Source organism: Terrapene carolina, unplaced genomic scaffold, assembly GCF_002925995.2.
Source record: "Terrapene carolina triunguis isolate 2854851 unplaced genomic scaffold, T_m_triunguis-2.0 Scaffold192, whole genome shotgun sequence".
Lineage (NCBI taxonomy): Eukaryota > Metazoa > Chordata > Testudines > Emydidae > Terrapene > Terrapene triunguis.
In genome coordinates, this window is record NW_020664543.1 from 10,375,142 (window position 1) to 10,398,471 (window position 23,330).

At 40.0% G+C, this 23,330-nt stretch overlaps 1 protein-coding gene across 2 annotated transcripts in view; it reads right to left on the minus strand.

The window, feature by feature from the left end:
* Positions 1–3,027: 3,027 nt before the first annotated feature.
* HLF (HLF transcription factor, PAR bZIP family member) overlaps positions 3,028–23,330 on the minus strand; it is a 42,377-nt gene continuing 22,074 nt past the window's right edge. Inside the window, exons 3-4 of one of the 2 annotated variants that reach the window (XM_024193307.3) lie at positions 9,598–9,818; positions 3,028–4,547 (exon numbers count right to left, since the gene is read on the minus strand). In XM_024193307.3, coding sequence (XP_024049075.2) covers positions 4,332–4,547; positions 9,598–9,818 — 437 coding nt within the window. In that variant the 3' untranslated portion in view covers positions 3,028–4,331. Of the gene's footprint in view, positions 4,551–9,597; positions 9,819–23,330 lie in introns of both variants that reach the window. The other variant, XM_024193306.3, reaches the window with a different exon arrangement.

The window sequence follows — 23,330 nt, forward strand, 5'->3', positions numbered from 1 at the left end:
TTACGTAATTGCAGTGGCAAGTGTTTTACGGACAGGGGGTATTTTCACGTGATTTACTTGGGGTACAGACCTGAGACTAACTGAAGAGGGGCCCCTCAGAGATGTGCCATATGATAGGTTGTTTCTTCAGGACCAACGATAACTACTAATAGACCTTCAAGTGTATGGGCTGAAAAAAGACCATCCTACTCTCTGACACACTAAAGCAAATATACAGCTGAGAGCAGAAAAATTTAAAAGTTTATTAAACATTAAGAAGAACAGACAAAAAGATCTGGGCTGAACAGCATACAGGATGCAATCCACTTCATGACATACATTTAATTTGATCTTATATGTTAAACTTGTATTTAAACAGATGCTGTCTTGTGGTGTTGCCCAAAATACAATGGTTGATCACTTGTAATTTTTAAATATTTTTTTTCCAAGTTTTAAAAAACAAAAATTAAACCACACTTCTCTCTCCAATAAACCACACACAAAAATCATTTTTAAAGTGACATTAATGGCTGACAAACCCACAAAGGCAAGATCATTCAATCCTTAATTCATCCCATGTTGCAGAGGCCTCGATTCAGTGTCTGTGATGTTATGTAGCATATTGACGCTGCAATAGACAGGCACAGCAGAATGAATTAAGTGTGAAATGTCAGCCCAGAATGTTTTCCTTTAGCTCTGAGTTCCTTGATTTTGTGGATTTAAGTCAGCACTTTCATTCCATGATGCTGGTTATTTAAGTGCCAACAGCATCAGAAGACCCCCTAATTCCTAAGGCAATAAAACCTGTATGACTAGAATTGAAATTGAAAATGATTTATTTTTTAAACAGTGGTATTTTTTTTTAAAGTTGAAATAATTGACTTCAGGGCTACCATAAAGCAAACATTTAGCAAATGCTTATTGTTTACTTATTAGATTTCAGTGGATTATCGTGTAAATACATCCTTAGATCCTTTTTAAAGGCCATATAATTTGACAGACCTAAGAACTCCTTTAGAGTCAATAAGGCCCATCAGAATCTTGAGTATCCCTGATAAAGTGTCCTTATAAGTTGAATACAAGGTAAAAGAATGTTTTAAAAATTGTTATTCTTTTGGGAAAGTGTCTTAGGCTGAGAATTTATATTTCAAGGGTTTATCCCAGATGGTTATTTTAAATGAGTTAGGTACCCAAATCCCACTGTAAGAGAGGAGTCCCTGACTCCTTCAGGTACCTCAGACAATCCTAGCCTAAATGCCCTAGTTATAAACCCCTAAAAATGATGGCGCCAATGGTGGCTTTTACGGAAAAGTTGACACAACTCTAGATAGCAGCGCTCCTGGGCATTACTTTAATATTATTAGCTACTGGACTTCCTGATTATTCTGAGTCTCTCCAAGTCAAACAACATAGTTTTGTTTTGTTGTGCAGGATGCATTTGTCAAACCTTCATACCATGACAACAGTATGCATGACCTATAGATATAAGGCACCTGAACAGACTCAGAAGTGTTTGTGATGGTGGATGAGGTAGCTGCTAGAAACCTCTGCTGGCACATGGTGGAAAGCCTACCTTGTTCCTCCTCTCCCACCCCCCAATAAATAAGTCTGAGATAGCCACCCTACAAAAACAAGTGTCTCTACTCACCCCTTTACCCCACTTAAAAAAAAAAGACAAAAGTGCTCATTTATAAATTTTCTCAGCTGCCTGTGTATGTTTGGATTAATGATTGTGACAACAATGCAAACTACCAATAATTCCCAGCTGATTTCACAACCACAATTTCTGCTATTTCAAACTTCAGCTGCAGGATGTCACAAAAGATGGCATTCCAACATTGTTGCAATTTGCCACTGTGTGTCCACGTTACTGGCATCTTCTAGAACCCTGCCACTACCAAAGAACTTAAAAAAAAAAAATCAGTTTGTTTTCTGGTCAGTGGCTATATTAACTTGTATCCAACAAATACATATTCCACACAGCCCATCTGGTTTATACTGGACAATAATTGACTTTCTATGCTCTGACCCTTCCTGAAGCTCATGGACATGCAATCCACAGAATTAATGGTCCACAAGAAACTACTGAGTATTAAGGGACCCTGTGGATTTTGAAGGGGAAAAAAAATGGAAAAAATCCCATTGATGAAAGGATATGTTTAATGTAGAACAAAATGTTTAGTTCTTTGTAATGACTTCCTTAAGCAATAATATGATTTACTGGAATGAACAACCATTTTTATTTTGAGAAAAAAAAAAAAACACACCCCAGAAAACTATGACAGGTTTCAGAGTAGCAGCCGTGTTAGTCTGTATCCGCAAAAAGAACAGGAGTACTTGTGGCACCTTAGAGACTAACAAATTTATTAGAGCATAAGCTTTCGTAGGCTACATCCCACTTCTTCGGATAGAAAACTATGTGAGCCAGATATGTAGCACCGCATTTTCCTCAGAGGTAAATAAATGTATGCAATACACAAAAGTGTATAAATGACCAAGGCTATTTATTAAGAATTTCAGATGGAAACAAATTCTAGCAGCAGCAGATTTGAAATGAGCATGAGATATTTTTGTAGTCTACATTATTTTTCTGCCTCTACAAAATATTGCATTGTCCACTATATATTTGACTAAACTCCATGTTGTGCTTTGTCTGTGTCAAACACATTCTTTATGTGTTTCTGATGGAAAATTATAAAGCCTTTTAATATTTTAGTTATATGAATCACCCTGTCAAGCCGTATTACCTTCAGAAGTTTTCAATTTAAAGCACAACATATGCTGATGTGTCAGTGGTAGGTTTAAAATATTAAAGAGCTCAAAAACCCTAAAGCACTTCCTCTCTGTACAATATTGGTGAATATAGATCTTTACTATATATTTTAAACATGGAATAGCCTTTTCTTTTTCTTTGCTATATATAATATGTCTTTCAAAATACACTGTCAGTATTTGTATTTGAAAAATACTGTACAAAACACCCCATACTATAATTATTCTGTATAAACTTTATACATTTTATAATATAGACCAAAAGAATAGATAGTAAACATATAAATTGATTAGATTAACCACAGTATATGACAACACCATTGCCTTCTGAAATTCACCAGTGTTTCTTACATTCGTTTTCAGAAGTCCACTTTGTAACAGAACATATGTTCAAAAGCAGGTAGAGAGAAAACAGAATAAAGTTCAGAACAATCAGTTCAAGACATGCTCAAAATAACAATCACTAGAAAAAGTGGGGTTTGCAAAACAGTGACTCTTCTAACTGAATAAAAATGATTTTAAAACAGCAAGATATAATCCTCAGAAAATATATTACAAAAAGTGGAAAAATGAATAGTTAATTAATCACAAAATGGGACTCCGAGCAATGCAAAATTAAATGAAAACTAAAAGAAAAACTCCTCTAATTTCAACATCAAATCTGATTTGATACTTTTTAATTTTGTTCTTGTATCGACTAATTGTCCTCTCTCTTTCATACACACATTCTGTTCCAGGGATGCTTTCACCATGCTCATATCAATGGGTCTTATTTATAAGACATTAAAACTCTTATTAGGTAGGGAAGTCATCCTACGTCCACTAGGAACACCCAGGCAGCATGCGCTAGTGTACAATAGGATTATTGCTTTAGGTACAGACAGTGCAAAATACACACTCTGTATTCTATTAATAGTACTCCTATCTATCTGGCGTTTGTGGAAATAAAAGGAAACTTAGTAGATATAGATAAGTCATAATGGGATCTATAAGGAGCAGAGCTAACTCAGTCGAACAGCACTTTAAATCTGAAGACAGCGATCACCAAATCTTAAAATACAACAAAAGCAATCTATAAATTAATATTTCTGTAGTGTTGTACTGAATTATTGTTTGTGCACTTCATTAGCATGTTAACTTTTCTGATTAGACATAATTAAACAATAGCTTGTTACTCTTGAAAACTGAGATCTACCTTTTTTTAATTGTTATGGTTTGTTTTTACTGGGACCTTTGCAAGTAAATGGTGAGGATGAAACTGTTTAGAACAACATAAAAATCCTAATCAGAAGCAGCACTGACAAAAAAAAAAATGAAAAGCATACTATGGCAGTTCTTAATAGTCCAGGTAAAAATGTGTCACCCTTTGAAGAGGGTTTCATAAAAACGGGAAGTGCTGAGATGTGCACACACACGCATACACAAATGAAAAATAATAATAGTAAGTCAGTTTTGTTTCTGCTTCTGGTAAAGTGCTGATGACAGACAGGTTGGTTTGGGTGTGGTGCTATCAAACAGGAAACACATTGTCCATCTATTAAAATGCCAACCCACAACAAAAAAGGAATAAAAATCGCCATTTACATGGGCCCGTGCCGAGCTTCATACTTCGCCAGCACGTTCTTGCATTTGCCCAGCTCTTTCCGTAAGTCAGCCACTTCTTGGCGGAGGGCTGAGTTCTCTTTCTCCAGGAAAGAGGCGCGGATGGCAATCTGGTTTTCCTTCAGCCTCCGGGCGTCTCTCGATCGCTTGGCAGCCATATTGTTCTTTCTACGTCTTGCCCAGTATTTGTCATCCTGCTCATTAAGTACATAAAGAAAGAGACAAGATATTAGATTTCAGTAAACTAAGAACTCCTTAAGGCACAAGGTTTCACTGTTAACCATGCTGCAGTCTCTCAGCTCCGAAGCGACTTTAACTTTGATATTTCACTGGCCTTCGCTGCTTTCATTTGCACATCCCACTGAGCAGTGACAATATCAGTAATTCCTGGGGCAAATACTAAATCTATGTGCAATAGTCTCTCAAATGGGCATACATGTAGGCCTGCCTATTTAGCTAAATGTCTGCACTAAGCTCACCATCATGGTATCTTGGTTCTGAAGATCTCCAAAGAATAATTAATAAGCACCTGGAGCCTCACTGGCAGCAGGATACCACTCACCCTGATTACCCCAGTGAGGAGCACAATCAGTCTGAAATGGGGACTGTGTATAGGAGTCATTGCCAAGTCAAGGGATTAAGGACCCCAACCCACTTCCATTGAAGTAACTGGGGATTTCACGGGAGCTAAGGGACAAAACCTGATCCAATGAAAGCAAAGACCAAATCTCCATTGTCTTCAATGGAGGAAGATCAGGTCTTAGAGCATATAAATTTGTGAAGCACGTGCCCTGGCCTGGAATGCCCCACCCTGGCTGGGCGTGCTCTCCACTGTGCCAATTGGCTGTCTGAGCCACAGTCTCTTCTCCTCAGCCTCACTTCACTTGCTCTCCACCCTTCCCTTCCCTCCCCACCCCATCCAACTTGCCGCTTCTCCCTTCCTTTGCTTTTTGTTTAGCTTATTACCCCCCTCCTTTAAAAAACAAAAATTAGTAGTCATGGAACCCTGGCACTCTCATGTGGTTTGCCATCACACTGTTCGCTCTGCTCGTATGGTGCATCTCCTTCCCCTACCATTTGTCTGTCTTGTCTAATCAGATTGGAAACTACAGGGCAATGACTATCTTCTACTCTGTATATACAATGCCTAGCACAATGAAGCCCAATTATCAGTCACTGGCCTCTAAGGCACTACCAAAATACAAGTAATAATAATAGGCCCCTGGAACAGATGTCCTTGGAGAGGCCACCGTGCTGGGTTTGAGACGAGGGGGAATGGGGGTGGACTGCTTTTGCCTCACAGCCGCACATACGCTTTCAGTCACGTGCCTATGCGGACTGCCTGCCAGCGTTTGTCCCAAAGTGCCTCAGTATGTTTCCTAGGTTAACATGTACTACAAGTATTATTCATAAAACTCATGTTGCCTTCAGGAATTCAGCCTTGTTGGGCATCAAAGGAGACAAATGACCAATTAATTGTACCGGATTTTGCCCCTCACTTAGCGTGAAACAGACTTCAATGAAATAAGCATTTGGTAGTTTCAGTGTTACTTTGCTCTTCCCAAATTGGAAGCACACCTCTGGGTGACTGGCCACATGCTAACAGGGTCCAAAAAATGAACGTCATCCATCTGCAGCACAAGGCCTGTACGCTAATTAAGCCGCATGCAGAATACCGCCTGGCAAGAACAATTTAGGTGAAAATTCTCCTCTCAGATCCACACAGCCCATCTCGGCTCCCATGCTCTGCCTCCCTTCCAAGGGTGGATTCCCCATTGCACACCAACTGGGAGCAGAATAGCGTATCAGTCCTGAGATTTACGCTGAGAGGAGAATTCTGTCCTTAGGCTGGATTGAACTTTTCATGTACCCCTTATGAAATATTTTCTCCCAAATTCCAATGGTTGGAAACAGAAGAGGCAAATATTTTAAACACTGCAACTGCCGTCCGCCATCAGTCAGCACACTAGGCCTGCTGTACAGAACTGCTGTTCTGCACCTTGTAACACAATAGTGCAAAGCAAGAGGAAAACACTTCCCATTTTGCTTTGGTTGCATTTTATATCCCCATGACATTCACTTTGCACTGGTGTAAGTGACTATATCAAGTGCAGGGCAAGGGTGAGTTGGGCCCAGTGTATCAAAATCTCCATTCACCTGTTCTTAGATGGGACCCCCAAAAAGTCCCTTAAAAAAAGCAAAAAGCCATGACCCCAAATCTTGGTTTACAATTTCCCATCTCATTCCTCTCCACAAAAATCAGCTTTAAACAATTTATTAGTGTGCCATCTAGAACTCATGCATCTTTATTTTAACAAGCTGCAATGACAAATCCCTTAATCCAGCCTGAGAGAGGCCAGGCTGGCATTTCAGAAACAAGTGCAGTCCAGAGACAATTGACTGGCCTAATCTGTTTACCCTTCCCAACAGCCAATCCTCACGCCAGGACAGAAAGAGTGCTTGGGTCAAGCACTCAGTTAACAGCCAAGGGCAACCAAACGTGATGATCTTAGACGGGAACCAGGACCCTGAGTCCCCATTCAATCACATACTGAAAACACAAAGCCTCCATGCATGGAGGATACTAAGTTTTCAGTTGTTGATATGAAATACTCCAAGAGCATCTTGGCTGACAATTTTCTTTTCTTCCTCCATAATCTATAAATATAACCTGGCACATAATGATTCTTTGGAGATAACACAATAACAATTGACACTCTGGGTCAAATTCCCACTTTCCTTACACCGGGTAACCCTTCTGATTTTGAGCACCTTTTACATAGGTAGGCCCCCTCAGCCCAAAGATGCGTGATCTCAGTGGAGTTTTAAGGGTGTCCCCACAAGCAGAATTTGGCGTAGTAATCACGTTATCAGGAAATATGTATAAAGGAAGGCTGGAGATACTATGGAGAAAGACAGTAACAAATCATTTGGTTACCACTTGACATGTGACTTTTTTTTTTTTACACTTTAACTATGATAACACCTGCTCCTGACAACACTTTCCTGAGGGATAAAAATAGCAAATGATGACAGACTTGTCCTCTACTGCCATCAGCCTACTGTAAACACAGACCAGTTCTCCGTCTACATGGGGCCTTATCCAAAGCCCACTGCAGTCATTGGAAAGATTCCCATTAACGTCAGTTGGCTAAGGATCTATCTCATGGGAAACAGCAGCAGCTCAATGCCTTGCAATGCTGCACGGCGCTATGTCCTCACGGAAGCTGCATTATACAAATAGCATTTTCCATGTAAAAGACAACTTGCCCAGGTCTTCAGTAAAGCATGTCCCCTGATCATGCTACTGGGGTCCCTTCTTTCTGGTATTGTATCTGTGGCTCAGAGATGGGAGGCAGGTGGTGGGTTTTATTTTATTTTTTTCAATGTTATCTTTCTCTACATAGAACTACATTTAAAATTCACACTTTTGAAACCCTGACAATACGGTTCGTTAATGGGATTATTCTCACCACAGATATTCAATCAGATTGCATTGCACCATTCCAATCACACTCATGAGACCGTTTTCTGTTTTTAACAGGGCTGTTGTCAAGTCCTTTTTAAAAAGTTAGTTTTTAATTTGCTCTGTGATAGTTTTAGATGCTTGAAAACGCTTCTTTCCCTGCTGATATCGGCCTGTGACTTTTGGCAACCTTCACAAAAAAGAGATGAAATTATCATGCCTTGTCTGTGTGCTAGCGTCATCATCACTGATGTCAGGATGTTCTGAGAACAGGATTCTTAAATACTGCTGCAGTCAGCACAATAAGTACACAAATACTGTGATAGTGTAGGTCCTACCTAAATAGCCAATTCTAAAAAAAAAAAAGCCTCAAGCCCCTGAAGAGTATTATATATTTTAAACTATACATTTAAATGTGTGTATATATATGTATTTATAAAAATCTATATAGCAGCAACAGTGTTCTTAGGCACATTACAGACAACTTCAAGGAGGTCAAATTATGGGCCTGAACTATTTGATTTAGGATCATTGTACTACATTTTACTAGACTTAGTTTAGCCCCTCCCACCGACACTTAGCCCTGGTCTACACTGGGGGTGGGTGGGTGGGTGGGGGAAATTAATCTAAGTTACGCAACTTCAGCTACGTGAATAACGTAGCTGAAGTCACAAAGAGTCCTGTGGCACCTTATAGACTAACAGATGTATTGGAGCATAAGCTTTTGTGGGTGAACACGAAAGCTTATGCTCCAATATATCTGTTAGTCTATAAGGTGCCACAGGACTCTTTGTTGCTTTTTACAGATCCAGACTAACACGGCTACCCCTCTGATACGTAGCTGAAGTCAACGTACTTAGATCGACTTACAGTGGTGTCTTCACTGCGGTGAGTCGACTGCTGCTGCTCCCCCGTTGACTCTGCCTGCGCCTCTTGCGGCGCTGGAATACAGGAGTCGACGGGAGAGCGCTTGGGGGTCGATTTATCGCGTCTAGACTAGACGCGATAAATCGATCTCCGCTGGACCGATCCAGCGGTAGCATAGACATACCCTTAGGGAAAGACGTTTCAGCACGTTGTTTGTCCTTTGACTGTCAGACAGAATTAAGGTAGTCTCAAGACTGGTGCACAGCAGAGACAGCTTCACTCACCATTTATCAGACACAACTGCTCAGTATTCATTCATTCTGGGTGAATTTAATCCAGAGGCAGGTAGCTTTATGCCCCACTTAAGGGATTAGTGGGAAATATGTAGTGCCTCGTGCCTCTGTCCTGGGATCAATTCCCCCTTATGGGAATAAAGAATAATGGAGATCCCAATTGAGAACAGGGACCTCACTGGACTAGACGTTGTACAGACTTACAGTAAGAGATGGTTTGTGCCTCAAAGCGTTTACAATCTAAGTAGACAAGACAGACAGACAGGGAGGGAGAAAGGAAATATCATTAGCTCATTTTATACATGGGAAAATGAGGCTCAGAGAGTGAAAGTGACTTGCCCAAGGTCACACAGGAAGTTTCTGGCAGATCTGGGGAATGGTATCCTGATCTCCTAAATTTCAGCCTGGTGCCTTAACCATAAAGACATCCTTCCCCTCAGACCTGATCGGATCCCAATCTCACACCAATTTTTTCATTTGCATATTTCCACTGGCTTCAAAGGAGTCACTCCTGATTTAAGTCAGTGTATGAGAATAGATTCAGACTCCAAATCTTCATTTGAGAAAAAAGCTTCCACATTTTGTTCCGTAACCGCCTGGTCACCAGTTCCAATTTACCTTCAGATCTTCTGGAATGAAGACTTTACGGGCTTTTTTAATCATCGGCTGTGGTTTGAGCTCTTCCTCAGAGAACTTGCGTTTACGAGGGTCAAACATCTCCTGGCCAGGAATGCTGGAGAGAGCAAGATCTGCGGGATCAGGTTCATAACCCACGGGAACTTGGATTGTCTCAGGGTCGATGGGACTTGGCGTGTTACGATTTGTTGGCAAGATCTGACCTATAGCAATAGAAGACAGGTTCAAGATGTGTTATAAAATAAAAAGCAAATAGGCTCTTTGCATTTGGGTTTTAGAGGGTCTCAAAATACATTACAAGCAATAATTAATTAAGCATCCAAACACATCTGAGAGGAACTCTGTTTATTAAGCATAAGAATATCCATTTTAAAGAGGGTTATATAGCCCCAGAGAGACATCTCGAGTTGGGAACATAAAATATAAGGTTCCTAAAATGTATGGACATTGAACATGTTGGCCTATGTTACTTAGCCAAGGTCATAGAATTAGGAATAGAACCATAGGCTCTGACTACCAGTACCCTGCTCTATGCATTTGACTAAACAGTCTTCCCCACTCTTCTCATAAACACATTTGCTTACGTGCCGCTTTTAAGTAAAGGGTAAATTTGATTTGGAATCAAACAATATATCATGTTTCCAGCAGCACATACAATGACTGGTGTAAAAGCTATTGAGCTTTGTTAAAATACCTCATCCATGAGCGCAAAAATGACTGTACAAATTCTACTTCCATCATGAAATTCTATTAGTGATATTCTGAAAGGCACTGCAAGTAACTAGAAATATTAAGAACTATGGCGACCGCTTAAAAATAACCTGCAAAAGGGAAAGAATATGGGTTTATGCCCTTTTTACGGTTTTATAATGTATGGAAAGGGCCTGTACCCAACAGAGGTTTTAACTTCTTGATTTTATCTTAGTAAATAGTGATTCTCATCCTTCCCAGTTTTTGATGGCTTCTGTGAGAACTAGATAACTGCTTCTTTGCAGAGGTGGGGGGAATGCCTGAATCTTTAACAGAAAGAGGTTTTTCCTCCCAAGTGTTTTCATGGCGTTTAATAGGTATAAAAAACAAAGAGTTTTAAACACTCTGACTGAAAAAATCTTTTCCTATTTCCACTGCTCGGGTTTCATTCTCTTCAGTTCTATTTAGATTAGGGAAATTTGCACCAGCAAAGCCACACCAATGGAACTATACAGGTGTAAACTGCTAATGTGATGCATTTGTATAGAATCATAGGACTGGAAGGGACTTTGAGAGGTCTCTATCCAGTCCCCTGCACTTTTGGAGGACTACGTATTATCTAGACCATCCCTGAGAGGTGTTTGTCTAACCTGCTCTTATAAATCTCCAATGATGGAGATTCCACAACCTCCCTAGGCAATTTATTCCAGCACTTAACTACCCTGACAGTTAGGAATTTTTTCCTAATGTCCAACCTAAACCATCCCTGCTGCCATTTAAGCCCACTGCTTCTTGACCTATCCTCGGAGGTAAACGAGAACAATTTTTCTCCCTCCTCCTTGTAACAACCTTATATGTACTTGAAAGCTGTTATGTCCCTTCTCAGTCTTCTCTTCTCCAGACTAAACAAACCCAATTTTTTCAATCTTCCCTCACAGGTCATGTTTCCTAGACCTTTAATCATTTTTGTTGCTCTTTTCTGGACTTTCTCCAATTTGTCCACATCTTTTACTAATATGAAAACTATTACACATGCAAAAAGAAATGTTATGGACTTCCGTTCATCCTGGGCCAATCTTGCAGTCACCATCTGGGCAGTATTCCTATTGAAATCTATTATAACAACATAGGCCAATGTTTCAAAAAATATTTAGGTGCTATGGGTAAGATTTTTCACAGGCATCTCAGTGACTTAGGAATGCAAGTCTTATTGACTTCAGACTTAGCCTAATTTAATTTAGAAAATGTTGGCCATCATTATTACACTTACTAGGTCAGTAAGTTCATTATCACTTTAGAGATACAACGGCTTTCATAATAACTTTACTAACAAACTGTTACTTTTCATAACATCTTCATATTTCTGTACACAATTGTAATATTTATTGTGCAAATTAATACTCAAAATCATCACTATTTTAAAGGTCGTTTCTAACTGCAACTCAAGGGATTTATCTGCAGCATCATTTTTTATTATTCTATATAAACAACAACATTGTCGGGAAATTGCATAAGACAAGGTTTTGGTCTCAGAAATCATGGCTTCAGTAATACCCATTTTAAAATAGCACCAATAACATCAGATTCTAGGAAAGGCTGGAAAGGATGCAGGAGAAGAAAAAGGTGGATCAAAGTAATTTTTTCCCCAAAAAAAGAAAAAGAAATCGGAGACAATTCAGTTACTAGTGTTGTACCAACAGTGGAGTGTTTCCTTCTCTCTCTAAGGATGTGGCACGTTGCTGCCAAGATCCCATTGTTAAAAACTGGACATTTCCTGTTGTGGTTCATTAAAAAAACCAGAAAAAAAAATATATCCCAGCACATAACCACATGGGTGACAGTAACCTAGCAGACAAATCTACCAGTAATAACTGCAGTTACAGTGTGAAAATCATGAGAGGGCGCACACAGCATGCATGCTGCTATGGAGAAGTTACCTATTCTGTTTCTGAGCACCACTGGTAGTTGACTTTTCACTGTGATGCATGGTTAGTAGATCTCTTTATTCTTTACATAGCAATGAAAACTCAAGTCGGATGTATTTTAGCAAGTGAAGCAAAATGAAGTTGAAAGCTTAATGGAAGAAACAAGGCACACTCGTTTTTTGTCTGCTTGAAAGAATTTCATGAAAAAAGATGTTCCGTTTCCCTGGATACACCGGATGTAGTTTGAAACAGCTTTGATGAAATCATTTTTGCCTAACACATTTTATGTCTTTTTTAAGGTGAGGGGAAAAACCCCAGCTTAGTAACTCAGTAAACCAAAGGCACTTGTTTGTAGTTTTATTGTAAATGGATGGCTAATCTCATTTCAGATATATGAGGTGGGGGGCAGAAACAGGCCTATTTAAATGATTAAATGCAGGCACCTTCCTTTGATGTTCGTACATTTGTATCTGTCAGATATTTTCTAACATACACATATAGATCTTGCAAATTTTATATTAAGGATAGAAACAAACCAAAACCATAGCTGTGAATACTTTTACAGTTTTATTTTTGGTGGGGAACAGGGGTGCTCAAAGAACAGAGTGGATTTTGAAAATGCCCCTCGCTTTCTAATGGATCTGAACCAAAAACCTGGTTCTAAATAATTCTGAACTCTGAAATGTTCAATATCTGGATTAAAGATTGATATCTATCTATGGTACTTGTATGGACTCCATTACCATAGCATCTAAGCGTCTCCCAGTCTTAAACTCACAGCACACCAGTGCTATTTGTCCCCGTTTTACAGATGGGGAACTGAGGTATGGAGATTAAATTACTTGACCAAGGTCACATAGGAATCTGTGGCAGAGCAGGGAATTGAAGCTGACTATCCAGAGTCCCAGGTTAGCATCTGAATCACTGGACCTTCCTTAAACAAATCCCTCAGAAACCAAATGTGTTTCTCTGTGTTTATAATGCATATTTTATAAAATAACACCACATAATTCTAGCAGAGATTTGGAAACATTGTGTGAATAAAAAAATAAAATTCCTTATGCGTTATTGTGATACACAAGTAAATATTTTTCCCATCAAAATTGTTTTTCAGCAGAAAAAAACGGGGTTTTGACAAAATGAAAATATTTTGCAAGAAGTGTCTGGGTTTCACAGAAAATTGAGCTTTTTCATCAAAATACACCTCTACCCCAATCTAACGCGACCCAATATAACACGAATTCGGCTAGAACGTGGTAAAGCAGTGCTCCGGGGGGTTGGGGCTGCGCACTGCGGTGGATCAAAGCAAGTTTGATATAACGCGGTTTCACCTATAACGCGGTAAGATTTTTTGGCTCCCGAGGACAGTGTTATATCGAGGTAGAGGTGTATTGTGGCCAAAAAGTTTGGCTTTCATTCAACATTTTCAGGTGAAAACTTCATGGGACACAAAAAAACAAAAACCAAAACTTTTGGACCAGCTTGAGTTAAGCTACTTCCTCTCTTCCTCTCTGCCCCCCCACCCACCCACACACACTTAAATTGATCCAGAGAATCCAAACACCAAGGCCCTGATTCTACAACTTCACACAGGTGGACACATGTGTCGATGACCAGCCCATTCATAAAGCTGTCCAGATGCCCTTAGATGTACATAAATCATCTAGGAGCCCACGGGCCACTTGCTTTTGAGATGTTTACCACTACATAGGACCCTGTTATGCACTCCCTTACATTTGGTGTAAATTAGTAACACCACTGAAGTCAATGGAACCAACAGGAACGTGCAAGAGGGAAGAAAATCTATTCTTCTTTGTCCAATATTAGGCAACTCTTGGCGCTCTGCATCTTTGTATTTATTCTATCTGCTGTTGCCAATAACATTAGCCAGCAACTTGTCTTTGTTAGTTGACTGGCTAACGGCCACTGCATCTACGCAGTGCTGGAACTTGTTGTAACCTAACACGATCGCGTGGGCAGCTTTGGATCCAGTGCAGATATTACTGTAAAATGTACAGTATGTGGGCTCATATTACCTTGTCATACAACCTTTTTTTCTCCGTTTGTACGGCACTTGGGATTCAGCTCCTTCTGCAAAGTTTGTGCAGGGTGTTATTTTTATGCACTAAATTCCTCCCAATCGGGGACAGGTCAATAGAGAACAGCGATCGAAAGGTCATGGGCCTAGGGCCAACTAATCCCCGCCTCAGCGAGCTCTGCAGCTGTCACAACATCCAGCGAAAGTCGCTCAACAGACCAGAGAGGCTGTGGTGTACGACGAAAGCCCACGGTACCTGTTGTAAAGGCCGGGCAAACATAAGGCATCTCACTGCTGGACATGAGGAGCCAGAGTCTTTTTTTAAGCACTCAGCACTGGCAACTGGGGCCAAATTTCCAGACCACCACCACTGAGGTGCCTAAACGGAAGCTGAAGCGGCCAGGTTCTCAGACACGCCCAGCCTTTGTTGTCAGTGGGAGCTGATGGGGGGGTGCTGAGTGTTTTGGAAAATCAAGCAGCTTCATGTAGGTGTCTAAATGGGAGCTGATGAGCACGGACTGCTTGGAAATCCAGCCCTATGACGGAAGCAAGCTGCGGACAGTGGTTAAAGGAAGCTGCGGAAGTTTCCCCGTATGCAGCCCAAGCGACGTGCCTCAACCCTGACCTAAAAGGAAAAGAACTAGGTCAGCTTTCTTCCCAGAGCCACACTCAACGTGCTAGTGTAAACAGGGCTCCAGGTGTCTCCTTGCATTTTAACCATGGCATCTTGCTCCCAGCAGGTCCACACATGACGCACACCTAGGGTGGCCACCAATCCCTTGACTTCATTAATGCTTCTGATGTTGCCACACCAGGCGTTAGCAACGGTAGGAAAATTTTCAGGGTGGTAGGCTTAGGAGCAGGTGAACAGATCAGCAGTCATGAGCTGTTTGGCCCTTAGCCTCTCTGCTACGGTTGCCAGTGGGAAAGCAAATGTGGTGGCAACGCAGATACCTGTACACTGAGAACTGGACCGAGGCCAGCAACTTATGTCACTTAGGTCACCAAACAGGTATTAGAAAGCAACAACTTTTGTCACTGCCAACATTAATTAAGCTTCACAAACCCATCAGACAGGAGAGTATTTTTATACCCTCATTTTAGAGAGTGGGAAACTGAGGCCCAAAATGATAATGTGCAATGCTCATGGTCACAATGTGACTCAGTAATAATGAGTCACAGGCCCCTTGTCTAACCACTAAGAAACACTTACTACCAGCTTTATACACAAGAGGTACAAGTGAAAAGAACCTTTTCAGAAGTGTCTCTTGGCGATGGTTTTTTTTATTATTTGTATTGGAGTAGAGCCCCGTGGTCCAAAGCAGGACCAGGATGTTGAATTAGGTTGGTACAGCTGGTCAGAAAATTGTATACACCGTAATTCAAATTTGCAATCAATCAAAAATAAATCCACTCAGTTTCCTGGAAATTCTCTCTCCATCCTCATTTTTCACCCCGGACTAAAACTGTTTGGAAAATGTAAACAAACATGAGAGGGGAGAGGAGAACATTGTCTTGAATTTTTTTTTTTCTGTTGATCTAGTACTTTTTGTACATTTGTACATGGGGTTCGACGCAATTGTTAGGAGTCCAGCAGAAACAGATGATGTACTTTCAGTTAACAGACTTTCTTATGCAAACTAAAATGTACTTCAGGTTTGTCAATTATAATACAGTCTGTCAGTTAAACTGACATACAATCTTCTCCCAGAGTTGCCCTAAAGAACAACACGGCAGTGTCAATATGTTTTCCAAGTCTTTCCCTTTGGCAGCTGTCTAGCCATTGGGAGTAGTTCTCTGACCCCAAATCACAGACAGTCCCCGCCTAATCTGTGATCTACTTTTACATTAACTCTTTCATCCCATAGATAAGCACATCTGCGCACAGATCCACAGTGCAGCAATCAGGACAGAGCTTGTAGACTGGCAGAATGAAGGGGGGGAAAGTAAAAGGAAGACTTAGGAGCTTGGTAATTATTTTAGGGCAATCTCTCCCACTAACTAATATAACTGCTAGCTAGAAATGTGATTATGTTAACAGAAACTAAACTTAATAATATAAATGTGAAGCTAAGCACTAATAGTGCTTTACTGAAATAGAGACAATTATATGGAGAATAAGAACATAACCTATGCTTACATAGAATAGAATAAAATAGAATAAATACACACAGTACATGAGATATCAACCTTTATACTTCAGGACAATACCAACCACTAGCTGCTGGGGTTAGGAAGAAACTTCACCCTTGGGTGTGTTATTGCAAATAATTATGATCGGGATTTTATAGTTTCCTCTGGAACATCTGATGCTGGCAATTGTCAGTGACAGGAGACTAGTGTATCTGGACCATTAGTCTGATCCAGTGTGGCTGTTCTTATGTCCCAGTCCTATACAAACTGGATTCTATAATATGCATTTGTGGGCTGACCAGTAAAATTTTCTGAAGGAAAAATATCTTTGAATGACCAATGCACCTGCTCTGGCAGATTAATGGCTCCTAAAACATGATGATAAAAGCCTGGTGAGTTAAAAAATAAAAAAAAACCCCAAAGCCCTTTTAAGACAAAAGTGTTGTTTATAAATTGCATTTGAGTTCTAAAAGAATCACCAGACAGTATGTTTCATCTCAAGGCAGTGTGGGCATTCCTGCTTGGGACCTGCATGAAAATATTGTACAATAATGTAAAAGCACAAGGTTTGGGGGGGACTGAATTGAGGCTGCACAGTGTAACCTTGATTTGTGTGTTCCCAATTAATAGTTCAAGTATAAGGAATAGACATAAACTGAAATCTTTAAGGGTGGAGCCTCCAGAGCACTTGCAGATCATGTAACTGACTGGAGGACTGTGAATGTCCTGCATGATAGAACTAAAAACTATTTAAAATAAAATATTATTAAAACAAAACAGGCATTACACCACACACTGCATTTATACTCACATTCCACGATGAAACGGTGCATTCAGAGGTGATTAGTCCCTGGATGAGAAGAATGGGTATATAATCCTCTCTCTAATGGTACCTCAATGGTGAATGACACGCTAATCTAAAATTGGCATAGTACCCTTTTTATAATCACTTATAATAATACCCCTTATTTACTTAAATTTACCTTTTACCATATCTGTATTTCTGCTACCATATTTAATCCCAAAACCCAAATATCATTTATTGGCTATTAATGTCAAACATCATTCTAATTATCATTTGCATCAATGCAAATGTTGTGATTACCAATATTCCAAAACATCCAGAAGTTCCCCTACAATACCTGCTAACAGCAGTGAAAACACAAACATATTTAATACATGACCCAAGATTATGCTTTGCTTCACTTCTATTAATACCTCATTCACTCATGCTAACAAACTTAGCTTTAGCTACTACAAAGCTTAAACTTTAGGCCTAAAGGCCTACTCCCTACTTGCAGTTCAGCACATTTTCAATTAAGCAAACATTACTCTATAGGCTACAACAGGCAACTTAACTTTTGAGTGCTTGACTTTGTAACCTTAATAGTGTTCTTTTAACAGTTTGTGCGTAGTATATATACTATGCCTATTCTATACTACATTGCCTTGCGAAAGAAAATCCCAGGCATATGCACAAGGCAGCCTAAGCCCCACTGGCTTTCACTTAGACTTGGACTCCTAAATTGCTTTTGAAAAAGGGGATTAGGCACTTCTGAAAATCTTACCCCACTGTCTTTTTATTATGTGCATATACAGTACTTGGCTGAATGGGGCCCTGTTCATTGATTGAGGCCTCAAAGTGTATGTTTACACTGGAAAGAAAAACCTGCAGTGCGGAGTCCCAGGGTATGTCTGAACTGCAAATAGACACCCGAAGCTGGCCTGTGCCAGTTGATTCGAGCTCTCAGGGCTGTTTAATTGCGGTGTAGATGTTCTGGCTTGGGCCGCAGCCCCAGTTCTGGGACCCTCCCACCTCGCAGGGTCCTAGAGCCCGGACTCCAGCCCGAGCCTGAATGTCTACATGGTAATTAAGCAGCCCCACCGCCCGAGCCCCGAGAGCTCGAATCAACTGGCACAGGCCAGCCACGGGTGTCTAATTGCAGTGACTGGCTAATGAACATCCAGGACTGGTGTCTCGCACTGAGCAACGCATCTCATGCAAAGCCAGCGTATGCTGCCCCTGCCTCATGTATCTATTCCCGAATTATGGTACCCAAGCCCATCTTGTCATCTCGCTGGCTGCGTGTTCTCGAAAGTCTGCAGAGTGAGATGTCCAGCGACACGGAAAACCCTGCACTGTCACTATGGCAAAGCCAACCAAATGAGCACATTTTCCATCCCCTTCTTAAAATCACTGATAGTTGCTAAGAGATGCTGTACAGGAGAGTACTTTAAGCAAGGGGGAACCACTGTAGAAAGTTCCAGATCCCTGCAGACCTTTCCTTTCCTTTCCTGATCTGCACATCTAACTATTAGTAACTGTTCTGGCTTTAGTTTAAGGATTGTTATTCATTAAAACAGTGTGTGTTTGTGACATTGCCAAAAACAAATAGATACTTTACACAGGATTATTTGTAAGAAATGATTATCAAATTACAAAAGAAGGAGTAAATAGTGGTGATCACATATCTTCCAAATAATGAATAATTTGTGGCTCAGTAAATTTCATTTCCTCAAATTTAAATTAAGGGCTGCTCATGCATAGAAAAAAAATTATATTTGTAATGGGCCAAATTCTGCCACCAATTACATCCCACAGGATAGCTGGAGAAGCAGAATTTGTCCCTATATTCTTATTTTGCACTTTGTAAGCAAAGCATGACAGAGTGTATGTATCTAGTATCTCTCTGTCTTTGCCCACAATTTACATAAGTGCATTAATAGCACAGTAGGCTGAGAGGGGTTTGAGATTAGCTGGAATACAATGATGTTTAGGGCAAATTCCAAAAGAACAGACTGTTCCAGAAAGAAATTATTCCGCACATGGCTCGCCAATTACTCATCTGATGACACTGCTTAATGTGGACTTTGATGGTACATCAAATGCAGAAGAAAATGGGCAGCCATACACAGGAAGTCTAAGAAAAAGGAACTACTATGTTACTGAATATTGGGCAAGGCATTTCCTCTTTCTCCTACTGGGAGAGCCATCTAGCATCAAAAGTGTGAAGAAATACCATGTTTTGGATTAAAGGCTTTTAAGAAACAGTAACAAGGGCCAGTGGTTTCTGCTGCACTTAAAAATCATGTTTAGCAGAGCAACAAAAATTCCAATTAAAATTAATAATGCAAATAAAGGCACTTGTGTTGAAATTTTGTGTTCTTCTCAGTTTGAGGTATCATCTTTAAAAAAGTAGAAAAATAGAAAAATCCACATGCTTGTGGAATTATTTCTTGAATAGTGGGATTTGCTCATGTTCATTCTCAACCTTTTCTACATTGCGACCTTATAATATACCAGAAGAAAGTTGTGGGACCCTCTTCATGTCTAACTGAAGAAAATGAAGATAGTTCCAATCATCTGAAACCTGTTCACGACCCATTGTGGAGAACCCATGTGGTTAAGATTAAAGAGTCTACTCAGTATGTAATTCCCCTTCTGTCTATTAGTAAAAGTTCATTTATCATGATGCCCCCAGGAAGTGTCTCAGCGGATGGGAATTGCTTATGATTACCATTAAAGCTTGATTTCTTTAAAAAGTTTTTTTTTTTAAATGTACAAGTAAGCGAGTAGAAGCTACACACTCAAATCTTGCCCCCCTCCTCCGCACAGCTGCCAAAGAGATTAACAAACTGAATACAGTAGAATCTCAGAGTTACAAACACCTCTGAAATGTCTGTAACTCTGAACGAAACGTTATGGTTGTTCTTTCAAAAGTTTATAACTGAGCATTGACTTAATATAGCTTTGAAACTTTACTATGCAGAAGAAAAATGCTGCTTTCCCATTATTTTTCTAGTAGTTTACGTTTAACACAATATGTACTGTATTTGCTTTTGGGGAGGGGGGGAAGAAGGGGGGGGTCTCTGCTGCTGCCTGATTACATACTTCCGGTTCCAAATGAGGTGTGTGGTTGACTGGTTAGTTCGTAACTCTGGTGTTCGTAACTCTGAGGTTCTACTATACCATAATTAATGATTATCAGGCCAGCTGTAATTAGCAAATGTCATTATCCATTCATTGAGCGTAGGCACTTTTAAACACAAATGCCTGCATCGTACAGACATACACACGCACGTATGACTTTGTTCACTGAGAAATAAAGAAAATGTCGGTCACCAGCTGGAAGTGTACTTTAATGTTACTTTTCTCCAAATAATCAGAGCTGGGGAGCTCAAAATTAATCACCCAGCCAGATGTTTGAAATGATTTTCAAACAATGCCTTGCTCCTGAAACACTGCTAACAGACACCCACACTGAATATATACCATGCAGTACCTTTCAGAACACAAAAAAAACCCCGAGGAGTCCTTGTGGCACCTTAGAGACTAACAAATCTGATGAAGTGGGCTGTAGCCCACAAAAGCTTATGCCCAAATAAATGTGTTAGTCTCTAAGGTGCCACAAGGACTCCTTGGTTTTTTTGCTGATACAGACTAACACGGCTACCACTGAAACCTTTCAGAACACAGTTCAATATATCTACCATACCAATTTAAAATGATCAAAATGTTCTGTGTGGCGTATTTTACTCTTTACTTCCCAACATCCAAAACAAGCTAAATGTTGCTCAGATTCGAAAACAATATATTTTCCTAGCCTCCGCTAACAGTACAGTTAATCAATGCTATGCAACACCACTGCTTTGGGATCATTAATGAGGCCAAAAAGTGACCATGTATTTTTAACGGTTTTATCAATTTCTACAATACAGTGATCACCCTCAAACATTTGATTTACATACTCATATTTTCTTACTATGAGCCTGCTCCAAAATCAATGGGAGTCTTTCAGTTGACGGGATTGGGCCCTAGTTGCATCTGTCCTTATATATTCTGTAGGGGACACTATAAATACAGAGATAATGGTATTTACCTACCTAAGGCAACTGACAAGTTTTTAACGGTGACCACAATAAATTAAGGCTCTTTGCCTCCTTGTGCACCTGGCTACTGTTCATCTTGGTTCAGCTCCTTTCAGTGCAGGAGTTGTGTATGATTCTAATCAGATAGTTCATATTTATAGGATCAAATCTTAAAGACAGACTTTCCTAGAGTGAAGCCTCCATATTTGACCCTGAGGAAACAGGTAAGTGCACCCCCCAAACAGGAGAAGAAACATCTGACGGTTTGGAAAGCCCTGCAGCTGAGGGGAGTTAAAATTCACGTGCTTGGAAAATTATGTGGGTTTTACCTTTTACACTCCTATTAACTCCAATTTTCATGAAGTAGGTGGTGTTGCCACAGCAACTGTCATATCAGATCACTTCTGCAGTCTGACATTAAGATAATTTTTTATTTTTTTTGGTAAATTCAGGCACATGGATTTTCATGTTTTTAAATGTCCTCTGCATTTTGGATATAAGAAAATGTGGGTAACGAAGATGCTTAATTTAAAATGGTTGTTATTTTTTAATGGCTAGACTTATGCCACATTTTTTCTTAATCTTCGTTTTACAAATGAATAAGGAACAACGAAAACTGCACTGAACAGACTTAAGGAGTTACAGGGTAACGAGATCTATTAGGAGTCTGTCTCATGAGGAGGAAGATATTCTGTGCTACTGTTTATTTGGGCTTTCCAAAGAATACAATTCAGTGTTCTGGTACACCTTAATAATCTATTTAGTGGTGAAAAAAGTATGCTTCCTCATAGCCAGATCTATTTATGTGCATACACTCCACCTAGACAATATTACACATTCACGGTTCACTTTGTTTGTCTGGCATACCTCACTGACCTAACTTGCATTCTAAAAATAATTCTATTGAAATAAGAGACAATATCTTCATACCTATTTCGAGTGTGTTTGTTCTAATAGCTAGAAATGAGGACAGCTAATCTTGGCTTTGCCGCTTACTTGCTGTGTGAGCCTGACAAGTTGGTTTAACTCTCTGTGCCTCAGCTTTGTGATCTGTAAAATGGGTATAATACCTCCTGCTAAAGTCTCATTAAATTGCTGTTTGTAAAACACGGCGATATCTATGAATGAAAGAAAGCATGGTTGTTGTTAACATACGTCATCATACAGCTCAGGAGAAAAGAGCAGCACTGACTACCCTACCATCCGGTTCTTGCATTTAGCTTTTTCCTGGTTATTCTTTCTTTTTACACACTCTCTGTCTAGTTAGCAAATAATCAGTAATTCACTTCAGGTTACTCAGGAAACTGGAGAAAGACTTGCCTACCACCAAAGGTGATCTTACAAACAAGTCAGCTCAGATTTACTGCCAGGTCAAGGTTTATCATTGCCGCAGCTCAAGTCAAACATATGTATAGCTGTTTCTCATGAAGGATTTCCAGACTCTGCCCAAAACAAGCAACCCTGACACCAGATTACAGTCACTGAACAGCAATGGGGCACTGGGCAGGCATCCATGGTGCCTTACAGAACGTAGTAAAAACAGTTTGGTGCGTCTGATGAAGTGGTATTCACCCACAAAAGCTTATGCTCCAATACATCTGTTAGTCTGAAAGGTGCCACAGGACTCTCTGTTGCTTTTTAGTAAAAACAGAGTCAAAAATTTCAGTTGAAATGAAACATTACCTTCAAGTGCCTACAATGCATTAAGTAAATACATATTGGCTTCTCCCTTCCAAGGCACCGCCTCGGTACTGCAGAATCATCTGCTCGCACTGGCAGCAATGAAACATCACTTGGATTTTGCAAACATTTCTTTAAAAGGAAAAAAACTTTGAACAGTACAAAAAATTAGCTGAGGAACAGGGTGAAAATTGTAGGCAGGCCAAGGATGCAAGAACGGAAGCTACACACCTGTAATCCTGCATGCCCTTACTCATGTCATTCATCTTTACACACCAGTGGTCCCATGGTACCAATTAATAAGTTCGTAAGAGCAACACCTTTCTTACCACCCTCATGTTCCATTGCTGTTTTGTCAATGCGGGCAAATGTACACAATT